Here is a 13,745-nt window from a genome sequence, read left to right on the forward strand (position 1 = left end):
TGCGTAAGAGAGCTCAGTAGGAACCCAAGAAAGTTGCAGCAGTCCTGCCAGAGCAGAAAGATGTTTTTAAATGCCTGTGCAGAAAGTCTCATTAAATAAGGAGAGACCAATGCTCAGTTGAAACAGAAATCCCTCTTATCTTCCTGTGCAGAAAACCAGGCTTCTAAAGGAGATCCCAGAGGGCTCAGAAACAGTTTAACCTCCTGAATCACACAGCTCTTGCTAAGCAGGGACCTTATTTCCCAGCCTGAAAGATCAGGTTTTCCCCCCCCACATGCCATTCTTCCCCTGCTGCCACTCTCCCATCATCAGCACCACAGCCTTGCGTTGCCAGATACATGCAAGATTCATCCTGGCAAGGGGAGAGGGCTGCAGCTGGGGGCCCAGAGGGCTCATGGCAGCCTTCAAAGCAAGCAGCAAGCCTGACAGAGGGCAGGAGCTGCAGCACCTCATGCATGCAGCGGGGAGGGCTCCCAGCTTCTGCTGCCCTCCAAACTTAACAGGAGTGAGTTATTGCTTCATGCAGAGAAAAGATGCTGATTAGCTGTTGTCTATGGCACCCCACCTCTAATCAGAAGAAAAATACCATCTGGCATGCCACCCCTGGAGGGCTGCCAACCTTTGCAGTAAAACACGAAGGCAAGAGAAGGTCAAGATAAAGGAAGGGGAGCAAAACAGGCAGAGAGATTAATCCCTGCCAGGTGGTGTCAGTCCAGACACTGGAGTACAAAACTGGATGGATGAGCAAGCAGAGAAGAGTTTAAGTAGGAGAAAGATCAAGAAGCAGAAGTGAAAATTGTCTGCAGGAAAATCATGAGATGAGCTGAAGAGATCTCAGATCTGAACTGCAGACCAACTCGAGAGTAGGATCCACTTCACCTAAACCTCTCTTGATGGGCATTTGCCCAGGCAGAATTTGCATCAGCAGGTTTCAACTGCCTGAAAACAGTCAGGGAGCAGAGACTCCAAGACTGGCAGTAAGCAAAAGCAGTTTAAGAGAAGGGAGCCCAGAGGATGAGGCAAGGCTGGGGGAGGCAGTGATGGGAGAACAGCTTAGCAGGTAGCATTGAGTTGGAAGGCCATCTCAAAGGGGATGCATCCTTTGTCTCTCCCAGTAGCATCACACAGGGAGTGTAAATAGGGCATCAATTGTCCTGGCAAGGCTTCAGCCAGCTGGACACAGAGGTAGCCACCTCATGCTGAACATCCCCCTGCGTTGCATGTGGTGAGGATTTCAGCAGTAGGGCGGCAAGGGCTCTCCAGCTGTCTGAACACCTTCTCATGAGTGTTACCCAGTACAGAGGCACTGCAATCCACACACACACCAGCAGTTACAGGTGCACAGAGCCAGCCAACTGCCACTCCCTTCTCCAAGGGAAAATCCCATCCCTCCCACCACAGCCACCTGAATTTCAAGCATCCCCTGTGACACTGTTCACTGCTTGCTTCCTGTACCTCCTGGAAGGGGACAGGTTGTTCAACTTTATTAGCAACAGTAACATATGCACATAGCTGTGTGCCAAACAGACAAATTAGGGAGCTCAGTGTCAAGGGAAGCGTGCCACTCCACATGAAACTGCCTGCCTCTTAGTCTTGAGATCAGGGGTACCTTCTGACTCCAGGCGGTCCAGCCCATAGGTCACAGCTGTACTGATCTTCCTCACAGATGGAAGAGCTGTCCTCCTGACAGAAGATGCCATTGATGCTGGAGTTACCAGGACCACAGTACTGCTGGATGGCTCCTCTGTCTGTCCAGACTGGGTAGCAGACAACCCACCAGGAGCTTGAACAGCCTTCTCACTGGTGACCAGGACCACATCTGCGAGATCTACAGAAGACATGAAGCAGCAGCAGTTTGGCACAACAATATTTAAAAACCCACCATTTAAGAACAAACCCCTTAATAAACACTTAGAGTAGAAGAAGTTATTAAACTCTTGCCTCTTTCAAGATGTGAAAGTGACTCTGATGTAATGAAAGCTTCTCCTCCAGGACAGCCATCACAAGATGTTCCCCTTAATGAGAACTCAGCTAGGTTTTACTTCCATTGCTTTGAGGACTGCTAGTCACCGCCCCATAGCAAGATCAGAGCACTGAGACACTGGCTGAGATCTGAACCAAGTAACACATCTAACTGTTTATTGCAAAGACAAAAATTAGTTGAATTTATAATTAAATCCCAGAAGCAAATTAATTAGTGGAAACTACCGGAAGAGCCTTCTCCCCCCTACAAAGGGACCTTAATTTAAGAGAGACGATGCAAATAGTTTTTCTTTTGATGCCCTGTGTAAGAATTACCAGAAAAGGTGCCCAGCAGCAGTTTCATTACAGTGGTACCTACTACTACAGAAATACACTCAAGCTCAAAGTCAGCTTTGTGCTAAGGGAACCCTTGCTTCACTCCTGTCAAGAGGACAGGCTCCTACGTGTACCTGCCAAGGTGACATTGAGCCAGTAGGCAGCAGCTGGATGAACACGACTGCTTAAAGCATTTCCGTATGAGCTACATCAACCCAAGAAGCAAGAACTCACCATTCCTCAATGGAAGCGAATATCAGTGCAGGCTTCCACACCCAATGGATTGCCAAGAGGGTCACACACACCCCCCACAATTCCCCCCCACCTTACACTGCTCCATGTTACCCCAATGAAACTTTTTGGTCCTTCACACTGAGCATCAGCAATCTGTGACTGCCTTTGGCCCCAGTATAAGAGTTCTCCCTCCATAAACAGGAACTGGCTTAAACGTGTAAGACCAAAAGTCAACTTGCTAGCAAGGATGGATGTGGGGGGGTTGGTTTGGTTTTTTAAATCTCTATTCTACTGTATTTGGGGCAAAACACATACTGGCGTGTTTCTACATGGTGGATTGGTAGCACAGGCAGAAAGCAGTGGTGGCCAAGGCTAGAGGCAGCCTGCAGAAGGCTAGAAAAAAGTAACTTAGAATATGGACGCCTTGCCTTGAGACTTCAGTGTCCAAGCATTGATATTGGTTTCAGATGTATTATCTCATCTCATGCAGAAATGAGCCCCCAAGTCCTTGAAGCAGAACCCTACCTTCTATATCTGGAGCATTTTCCATAGAGGAAGTACCAGCTGCCACCAGCATCTGGGTGGCACTAGGAGCAGTTGGCATCTGGGTGTCCTCCCCGCTGTTTTCCTGTGGAAGGCTTGCAGCTCCTGTTCCCTGGGTAGCACCAGGCACCCGTGTCACAACTGACAGAGCAGCATCAACCTCCTGGGCAACTGTTGTCACCTCCTGAGTAACACCTACAGCAAGAACGTATGTCAGTCACAACTCACAGGACAGTGACAGCAACAAAACAGACATTCAAAGTACTATAATTCCATGCATTAGCATTTCCAGAGCCACAGTGCAAGCAGCAGGTCCAGCCAAGTATCATCAGGGCAGTGCATAAAGACAAACATGAGAGTGTGCGTAACAGGAATGAAAGCAGCAGAATGAGTCCTCATTTTCTTAATTGTCCCTTAGGAACAAGTGGACCCATGGGGGAGCAATGCCATGGGAGCACAGCACTGCAGGTCTGTGGTACAAAATACCATTCACAGCAAGTGATGCTGCCAGAGCAGCGCTTTTAGTGACCAGCTCTCATGGCTACGAGACTTCAGCTTTGTAGAAAGCTTTATTTTTGTTGCACAAGTCTTATTGATAGCGTTGTTTCCCCAACATCTGGGAAACAGCAGAGAGGGAACCTGCTGACAAGTTAAGTGCTTATAAATTAATCTAGAAATTAGTCAGTCAGGTTTCAGCACCAGCATGCAATTAGCCTTCCTTCTTTTACAGCAAAAGCTAGATCTTTTGGATGCAGTGGGGCAAAGTTGTCCTTTTGCCCCTGCAGACAAAGGTAGAAGATTAAAGATGCCCAGCAATTAAAGTCTTAAACCCCAGCTCATGTTTCTCATCAGCCTAGGAACACATCATTGCCCAACACCTGACCAGAACTCCCCCCCACACACATTTCTACCAGTTTTTTTTAAATACCAAGTGGGTACATTGCCAGGGGGCTGAAGGTGCCATCTCTGCAGGTAAGACAGCACAGGGTGACACCACCAGCCTGGGGCAGGCTGTCCAGGAGGAGGATTTCTGCCTGCCAGTAACAGAGCTGGCACAAACACTAGACAGTCAGAGCCTGGCCACAGCTTCACTCTAGGGTGGGGAGACAACACCAGGAGCTTTTGTTACAAAGGACACAGAGCTCCAGACAGATCTTTTGATCCGAGCATCCTTGTAAAGTCATGGAATATGTCAGTTGCTCACAGGCTACCAGGGCAGCGTGCCTATTCCTGCATTTAGGAAGCATTTACAGCCATCCATTGTCTCTGCATCTTCTGCACTGACTGCAAGTGTGCATAACTAGCAGTTGAGAGCCAGGTGATCCCAGATGCTAATTAATTTAAACCCCCAGGAACTATTTCGCCCTCTTTTGCAGAGCTTCAGAATGAACCTTTGGGTCCTTGCACTTGCCATATCAAAGGGACACTTGCAGGAGTGTTATCCTCCTTGAAATAAAGTGTTTAACCAGTGGGTCAGAGGCTGAGCTCCCTCCCTGGTCACAGGAGAGGCACACCAGAGGGTTATTCAAAGCAGATTTACATATCTCTGGTCAAGGCAAGATGCGTACAACCAGACTACAGCTATCCCCTTCAACTGCTATGTGAGCACCAAAACTGAAGCCCCTGCTCTGGTAGCACACCACACACACAGAACATTAACAAAGCAAGTTTTTTAACTAGCACCAAGTCTCTGCTGATGAGACTCCAATTCTCTACAGAGTGTATTCAAGTACCCTTCAGCCCCAGGCTCAGCTGCCACAGCCCTTCCAGTCTCCGCTTTCCTGGTGCTACTACAGCCACCCTCTCTCAGCTCGAGGAGCAGAAGAGGCGGCTCAATACAGTTGCTCCACCTAACAGCCAGGACAGGGTACACCCAACAGACTGTGCCTAACTGTACCCAGGGACATCGTGTCTAGGAACAGCCAACCTAGGCGGTACTTTATGGATGTGAATTACCTGTTTAGGCTGTTACTCCTCCACAAAGCCATTCCTGGGGGGGAGAGGTGTCCTACTTCTATCGCAGGTATCAAGATCACACCTTTCTCCACTTTATCTCCCTGAGAGGAACACAGGTTCCAAGAGTCTCCCTCCCAAACCTACACCTAGAGGGCAAGTGTCTGTTACAGGCAAGCTTTACCTTTCCACGAGCTTTCCAGAGTAGGAGAGAGATCAGACTGTGTGTCTGTCACCACAGCAGCCTCCGGCTGTGATGGCAGGATGCTTTTCCCCTCCTCTGCTGTGACTGTGTTTACATTTTCCAGCGAGCCGAGATCAGCCGTGCCGACACCCGTCAGGTTCGCAGTGGGGAGTGCCTCACTGCTGTCTGTGGAAGCTGCCGGCAACTCCTCCCCTCGGACCGGCGCCGTGCAGTTGGTCTCCTCAGCAAGCTCAGGAGTTGGCGGAGGGGACGCTGGGGATGGCAGCACTCTTGTTGCATCCTCTTCCTCCCCCACACCTTGCTGTGGGGTCTGGGATGGTTCTGTCACCCCCAGGTCCTCTGTCACCTCCTGATGAGACATGCTTCCCCCTTGATTTACATCCCCCAGTTTTGTGTCATCCCAGTCTGGTGGCACAGTGTCCATAGGGTGGATGGTGACAGTGCCAGCCATGGCAGGCAGCTCCCCTTGCCTGACACCCGTCCCTGCTTCCAGGGGGAGGGAGGCCTCAGTCACCACAACGGGACGTTCTGCAGCCGCAGATGCTCGCACAGCCAGGGACTTCAGAGGGCTCCATGTGCGGGCCCTCGGCATTCCCACCTCAGGGGTCATGCCATGAGCTGGGGGAGTCGGGATGACAGGGTGCTCGCTTGCCATTTCCCAGCTGGGAGAGTTGGGGTACAGTGTGGGCTGGGGTGCAGCTGAGGGGTGTGAGTTGCTCTCTGCCTCCTCCTCTACCGCCGTCCCAGAAAGGGGGTTTGCTGAGAGGCCAGCAGAGCTGTGCTCTACTTCAACCCCACCCTCCGTGGTGGTCTCGCTAACGGGGCCACCGACAGACCCCTCCGGAACAGCAGGATTCAGCGTGGTCACAGCCGTGGTCAGCATGGCCTTGAATGCATCGTCCTCCTCCAGCTCTGACTTCATGGGACCAAGCTCCTCCTCACCTCTGGCAGCCATCGCCACAGCAGAGGTGCGAGCACCCAGGCCCCGGCTGCCCGGGATGACATGGCTCGGGCTTACAGGCAGCGCTGCTCCTTCTGCAGCGACAGCTTCATTTAGGGGTGTCCCCGATGGCTTTGCTGACACTCCGCACGGCTCTTCAGTGACAGTCTGCTCAGAAGGGCCCAGGTTATTTAAGTTCAGCATGCTTGTCCTTTCATCTTCTACCCCATTCCCTGTCCAGGGGCCATGCGGGACCTTTGTCACGTCCCTCTCCTCCAGCAGCTGAGACGCAAGGCATGGCAGACTGGAGGACAAGAGCAGGATGCTGCAGGTGACCACACAGATGTTAAATCCTATTGATCTATTCATAGCGAGAGGAGATGTGCCCAGAAGCCTGCAAGGCTGACAAGTCCAGAGTGCAAGACCTAGAAAGGGAAAAAGGAACCAAGATTATACATACCCATAACCACCTATTGAGCCAGGGCCCTAAATAACCGGGTGACAAGTTCCATGCATGCTAGTCTATGGCCAGCTCTGAGCAGACCCCTCCTACACATCCCAAGCAATGGATCCCTCCATCTATTTTACTGTTCTTAGCCCACCCAATCTGAAGTCTCATGCCAGACAAAACCAAATCTTGATCAGAAGCCTAAGGCAGACCTTGCCAAGCTCTCGCCCCAGCGGTAGAGTGCTATGCTCTACCCAGCAGGCATCAGACCTGCAAGCATATAATGAGGATCAACCTGTTTGTCCTTTACCAAGTCCAGGACTGATGCTCATCAGGGCCAATGGGACTGAAGTCTCAGGCCTGTTGTGGCAAGCCCTGTCCTGTGCATTGACACAGAAGGAAACCAAGGAACTTGCACAGAGAACAAGGTGGGTCTATAGGGCACAATACAGGACTAGAACCAAAACAGGAGGAGGCTTTAGGGCTGCATTAGTATCATGTCCTGTATGAGCTCCTTGGCCCCATGGAGAAGGGCTACAGCCCAGACAGCAGCACCACTGCACTAGCACAGTGTTTATGCTGCACTGCACCACGGAGGCACTTCCAGAAAGTTTCATGGGTATAACCATGGTCTGGAGGCACTTCCAGAAAGTTTCATGGGTATAACCATGGTCTGGAGGCACTTCCAGAAAGTTTCATGGGTATAACCATGGTCTGCTTCAAGAGTTTCCAAGACAGCGCTGAACCAGTAGCACAGCAATGATCCAGCCAGCTGATAGCCTGCTCTTGGCAGGTTCTGATGCCTCCAGTAACACAGCTCAGGCTGCCAGACAGATTGTGGACCTCACAGCAGCAGCCTGCTCTCAGCCACCGCCCTCCAGGCAGATGCCTCTCAGTCCTGGGCTTGCTGCACCATCACACAACAGCAGAGAACCATCCCATTCAAGGTCCCACGCATCCCATGCAGGACAGCTGGTCACACAAGTCTCACGCACGCAGCAGACCATGCTCCATCACACAGCAGATCTGGTAAGGTCCTCCTTCCAGGTCCAGGAGGCAGCTTGTCAGTGGCACAGTCAAGCCCTGCTGCAAGAAGCCTCCAACCATCAACAGCTTCACCTGCTTTGGCTGGTATGTTCTCAGTTTCACAAGTGAACTGCTTGTACCTTCAAGCCACAGGATTAATGAATATTAGTAAGGAAGGAGAGTGCAGTTGTCAGAACCACCCCTCAGTCTTCCAAAGAAGAACAAAGATCACCCTCTGCTTTCTTGCTCTTGGGCACCAGGATGAGTCCCCCAGCTTGCTAGACTCCTCGTTTCCCCCACCCAATATTGTGACAGATGTAGATAAAGATTACTTGCATTTGCACACACACAGTGCAGCAGCAAGATGCATAGCACTACATGTTACACAAGGTTGTATCACTGCTCCACATCTTCTCATGCACCCATGTGATGCTGTGCAAGGGGTAACCGCTGTTGTGGGGAAAGGGATCTCAGTAACACCACATTTGTGCTAGTCCATCTAACTCAAAGGCCCTGTGTCCTGCTGCTCTGCACATTTGTCTCTTTTTGGAAAGTGTTATCACATGTCCAGTCAGCTAAACACAACATCAGAAAGCTTATATTATATTTGGTCTGCTCACACACAGCTATGTGTATGTCCATTATAAAACATGCCTCTTACACCACTCAGGAGAGAAAGACTTCTCTAGCTGAAGACCCTTATGATCTGCAGGGCTGCCTGTAGCACAGAAGACAACCTCAGCATTACCAGCTTAGAGAGACACAGGTCAGAGTCAACTACTGCAGGCTCCATTATCTGGTTGAGCCTCCAGGCACACCGAGTCACTTTTTCCACTCCCTGCAGCCTTGGCCCTCAGCTGTTTGAGCTGCTGGAATAATTCCCTGTCACAGGCCACACACACATGTACCAGGTGCTCAGGGACTAACAGAAGCCACCAAAAAGCTGTTCACCAGCAACAGCCTAGATACCTTCCACTTTATTTTTAGCACCTCCTTTCTCTAGAGGATGGGTGGCCACCCATCCTCTCTCTTCTACCCTCCCTGACAAAAAAAATAGTTGAAAACTGACAGTATTCAGCTATTCTTCCAGGCTAATCCTTTAGTGCTTTTTAATTAAAAAGCACTGAGAGTATATTACGCAAGTTAAATTCATACTGCCCAATGACATGCATCTGCCCTGCCATGCTGATGAATATAATTACGTTCACCTCACACCCCTTCAGCAAGTGCCAGTTAAGATCAGACACACTGAACATCAAGAGGTTTTTTTTAAAAGAGCAGTTCGGATCCAAATACAGTTCCTCTAGAAGCCAGGAGTCTTTTTAGGCTATGCAAGTAGTTTTAGCAATGGTTAAACCTAAACAGAACTCCAGCTGCACTTGAAAGACAGCTATAGCATTTCTCTTGCAGTCATATACATTATGCATATATACACACATATGTATATACATTTCTAGGTTTTTAGCTCTAGGTTCTCAAATAGCCTAAGAAATTCAGGAGGTGGTTAGCAGAAGTACTGAAACATTAATCTCCCTCTTCCTGACAAGCTTATTCCATCTTTCCTAGGATCTGAAGTGTCAGTGACTAAGAGGGAAAGCTGTTCCCTAAAAGGCTAGCTTTTAGGGATCCATTAATTAAAAATATTGAAAAAGTATTAAGAGCCTTTCCTCCTCCTGGCTAGTAGGTAACTTGAACAGTCAGTACTAGCCCGATACAAGAGTTCCCAGGGTATTTTGGGCAGCCTCATACCATCTCCCCCAGTCTGAAAAGCACTGTTGGCCACAGTCCTACATTTGTAAAGGGTGACAATAATGTTGCAGAGTTATTTGCTCAGGAAATCCACAACAACTAGATCTAAGCTAACCTAGACCTCTACATTCAATGAAAGCTGGAGATAGTGGCACGGAGCTTGCTGCAGGATAATGGCACAAGTTCGCACTTCAAAGAAGATTAGTCAGAGCTTAAGATCCACTTAGCTTTAGGAAGAGGCTGGATTAGACACTGTATGAACAGCGCTGACCTGGCTATCTTCTTAAGCAGAGTTTGACACCTCACTGTAGCACTTCCACTTCATGCAAAAGCGATCCAGGTTTTAGCAGGTAGCCGGCTGCAGGGCAGTTTGTTACTCAAGCTGCATTGGCTATACGTTTACCCTCTTGTCTGGCTATCTTTACAGTCAGTCTGCTCTACAGCCTTAGCCAAGTGCTAAAAACAAGCTGGAGCATGCTGCTCTGACCAAGCACTTCCTCTGTAGTAAGCTTAAGCTTTTTTGTTACTAGCTTGAAGCTGTAGAGTAACTCGGTATTTCGTGCCGCAGGAACTCCTTGTCCCCAGATTTCACCTGGCATTCTCCGAGCCAAAGCCGTGGAGGACAGCTCTGTGCCAGGCTCTCGGGAGAAAACTAATCCTTGCTTCAAAAAGGAAGAGCGCACAGAGGGCAAGAGACAACACCAGCTACTTCCCCTGCACTTAATAACAACAAATCCCAAGAGATGCAGCTCCCTGAGCCACAGAGGCAGCACAACTGCAGACACCCAAGGAGCTTTATCTTTAGCATGGAAAAAAATGAGTTTTCTTTTACCACCTGGTAGGCTGGAAAGACACACAAAAGCCTGCTAGGCTAAAGACAGGAGCCAAAACCAGGCACCTCCAGAAGCTGCCCATCAGAATAAGAACCATCTACTACTGTGGGCAAGTCACTAAGCCCAGGGACAATAAAGACAAATTGGTCACAGGCTAAAGCAGTCTTGCAGACTCAGTTGGATCTTCCGAACCAGGCTCCTTCCTTGCTCTATACAATTAGCACTCGCAATAGCTATTAAACCATTAACCTCCTCTGTGAATTTGAGACCTGTTTGAAGAGTCAGCTCTTGGGAGGTCTGACAAAAGCCACTCAGAAGGAACCCCGGCCTGCTATGGTCACTCCAACATGGCAGGCTTGAAGGGGACAAGCACAGAACAGGCCAGATTTCTCTCATTCAATAGCTGTTCCTTACACGGACCAGAGGTCCGCAGATGCATGCTGCAAAGGATGAAACTCCCCCCTGTCCCAGTTGTATGCAGCTACTCCCCAGGATGGCTTTTTAGAGCTCTGCCCAGACAGTTTACTTAGAGAAAACTCCCAAGAAAACCGTTTGCTGTTATTTTCTGCCTTGGGCAAGTTCCGGCTGTATTTTTCCTGACTTGTTGAAACAGCAAGAAAAAAGCATCAAGCTTTTAACTCACTTGAATTAATAACCCCGTTTTAACAATCCCTCTCCCACACAGAGAGGACACTTGTACTCCAGAGCTGAAGTGGCTGCATGCATCATATAGCAGAGAGCACAGGAGATTAACAGGTCAGCTTCAGACAAATCACTGTCTAGCCTTTGCAGAACAGAGCTTTTCGCACCTCCACGTACAAGCTTGATTATGCCAGCTTTGACTGGCCAAACAGTCCTGGATGTGCTCAGCTCTGCAATTCATCCACTGATTGATAAGGGAAATGGACAAAGACACTGCAAATCTTTTAATGTGAAGATTTAGCCAAAACATAGAAGTCAAGCAACTACCAGCAATCAAATGCTATGTTATCAGACTGCTAACGTATGCTACCCAAGCCTTATTACTTGTGCTGAATACAAGAGCCAGCAGATACACTGCAGAGCTCCAACTCCTACTTTTGCACACAAGCTGAGAAAAATGCCTTCATTTCATCCTACATCTCCATCCTTGCCCAGTTCAATCAAGTGAATTGTAGAGCTGATGCTTTTACAGCACATGCTTCAGATAAACAGACCTCAACCAGTAAAGGCATCTCCAACAGCGACACAACTCCACGCCAGCCACCAATACAGCCCAAGCTGGATGAGCAAAACTATGTAGACACAACCACACATCAGAGGGGCACATCTTCCTCCACCTTTGAGGATGGATCCTTACGAGCAAACAAATGAGATACTAATATTCTGTAAGGCCAGCATCCTACCGAGGCACCTTAATACATAATATATCACCTCCACTTCCAGTACTGGTGTTCCAGCAGTAGTTCTTTGAGAAAAAAGAGACATGACATAGTTTTGGCATTATTCCCCCAACCACTAAGCAATCTCTTGCTTTGTTCAGAACAGCACAGACCACCTACGGAAACCCCTACTCAGATTTGCAACTAAAAGCCACATAGTTCTTCATGGCTTCTGACCTGTGCCAGGTCCCCAGTCAGAAGGCTGCCAAATTCCTGAGGGATTAAAAAGATTGGGGGGGTGGGGGTGGTGTTTAAGAGTGAGGCCAAAGGGTGCAGCAGTTTTCAAACACCAGAAGGATGGCAGTACCGTTCTCCAGCCTGGCTGGGAGCAGAGCAGTAGCGTTCAGATTCCAATCAGCGAGAAACACTCAGAAATTTCAGCGCCTCGCCCAACACAGCCAGCGACCCCGCGCAGCAGATCTCCTGGAGGATCATAAGTCTCTGTAGGTTTAAGATCAGATTAAACACACCTTGTCAGGCCTTTTTAGCTTGGGTAGAAGCTGCTTGGTGGCAAGGGAATGGGATTGGGGATGGCCGGAGGCTCGATTACACCCAGCGCGCCTGCTTGCGGGGCACAGATCCAGCCCCCCTGTCCTCCTTAGTCATATTTACAGGTGAGCTTAAAGACCCAGAAGTGCATCCTACAGCCACCCACCGCCCCAAGGGATCAAGTGCAACCAGCCACCCGCGGATTTCTCCAGCCCAGGCCCGCAGCAGGATGGAGGGACAGCGGTGGTCACCCCCCCCATAATAACAGGAGAAGAAAACCAACACACACACATCCCCCCCAGCATTTTCCGAGGGGCCACCCCCAACCCCACGGGGACCAGCCCGCTCGCCGGGAACAAAGAGCGGCGCCGAGGATGCGCTGCCCCGCAGGCAGCGGAGCATCATTATCCAAAAAAAAAAAAAAAAAACCCCAAAATTAAATAAAAATGAATAAACACGGGGAAAATTCGGCTTGGGGGTGGGTCGTTTACACCCCCCTCCCCCAGGTCGCAGCATCCTCACCTGCCTCCCGCCGCCTCCACCCGGTACCTCGGCGGCGCGCCCCGCTCGCCCCCAGCGCCCCGCGGCCGCACGGGCGGAGCGGGCCGGCCCCCGACACCGCCCCGACGGGGCGGTGTCGGGGGCCGGCCCGCTCCGCCCGTGCGGCGGCTCCCGCCTTCCCATGGTGGGTTTTCTACCCAACACCACCCGCATCGCTGGGGAGAGCTCACCCGCAGCCAGGTTCCCCCCCTCCCCTTTTTTTCCTCCAAAAAAGTTGTTTTACCATCCAAGTCGGAGCCTCAGCCCATGCACCCAACTCTTCTCACAAGCCTTGATGGGAGCCTAAGCCAACAGGCTCCCTCTCTTTGCTTACAAGAGGATGCGAAAGCAAGGCCTGCAGCACCGTTAGTAGTTTTCCATCAATTATAGATTCTCCTCCAGCATTTTCAGCTGTAGAGGTCACCTTCCCCTAATACTCTCCCTGCAAAGGAGGAGGACTTCTTAAATAGTATCCCACACATGTATTAAAAGAGCTTATTTCAGTTTCTTTTTTTGGGGTCTTCATTTTAAGCACCTGTTTGGTCAGGGAGAAAAAAAAAATAAACACTTTTACTCCCAGTTTCCTTCTCCCACCCGGAACCCCGCAGCTAGTCTAACAGAAATAGCAAACCTTTACACCATCAAGCCCCTGAGTACGTATCAACTCATTTCATCAAACAGCAGCTCAGAAGCCCACCCTTCACCTCCAAAACCCAAAGAAGAGACCAGCTTAGCATCCTCTCACCTTCCCCTTCAGCCTGGTGTCAGGGACACCATGAGGTCTCAGCTGCGCACTCGGGGTTTTATACCCGTCTTGGGCAGTGACTCGTTCAGAGCGGTGCTGCAGCAGATGCAAAGGGTTTGTGGTGAGCAGGGACAGGTGAGAAGAGACCAAAAATAATGCTCTTTCAAAGGAGGAAACAGTTGGAGAGGACAGATTTTTGGGGGGAATTGCTAGGAGGGAATAGAGGAATGATACAGGGGAGGGAGAGGAGAGTCAAAATCTTGACTTTGCTGTGAATATGCTCTACCACGTGAGGCAAATCAGTGAATCTCTCTGTACTTC

The 13,745-nt window shown here is 49.9% G+C and overlaps 1 protein-coding gene across 4 annotated transcripts in view; it reads right to left on the reverse strand.

Annotated features, from left to right (window-relative positions):
- Positions 1-12,703, reverse strand: part of ARMH4 (armadillo like helical domain containing 4) — a 73,182-nt gene extending 60,479 nt beyond the window's left edge. For 2 of the 4 annotated variants that reach the window (XM_059819614.1, XM_059819613.1), the window contains exons 1-3: positions 5,213-6,575; positions 3,058-3,270; positions 1,610-1,828 (exon numbers count right to left, since the gene is read on the reverse strand). In XM_059819614.1, the coding sequence (XP_059675597.1) occupies positions 1,610-1,828; positions 3,058-3,270; positions 5,213-6,542 (1,762 nt within the window). In that variant the 5' untranslated portion in view covers positions 6,543-6,575. Of the gene's footprint in view, positions 1-1,609; positions 1,829-3,057; positions 3,271-5,212; positions 6,599-11,957; positions 12,018-12,661 lie in introns of those variants that run through there. The other 2 variants (XM_059819616.1, XM_059819615.1) reach the window with 2 other exon arrangements.
- Between the last annotated feature and the right edge of the window lie 1,042 nt (positions 12,704-13,745).

This window comes from Gavia stellata, chromosome 7 (genome assembly GCF_030936135.1).
Source record: "Gavia stellata isolate bGavSte3 chromosome 7, bGavSte3.hap2, whole genome shotgun sequence".
Classification (NCBI taxonomy): domain Eukaryota; kingdom Metazoa; phylum Chordata; class Aves; order Gaviiformes; family Gaviidae; genus Gavia; species Gavia stellata.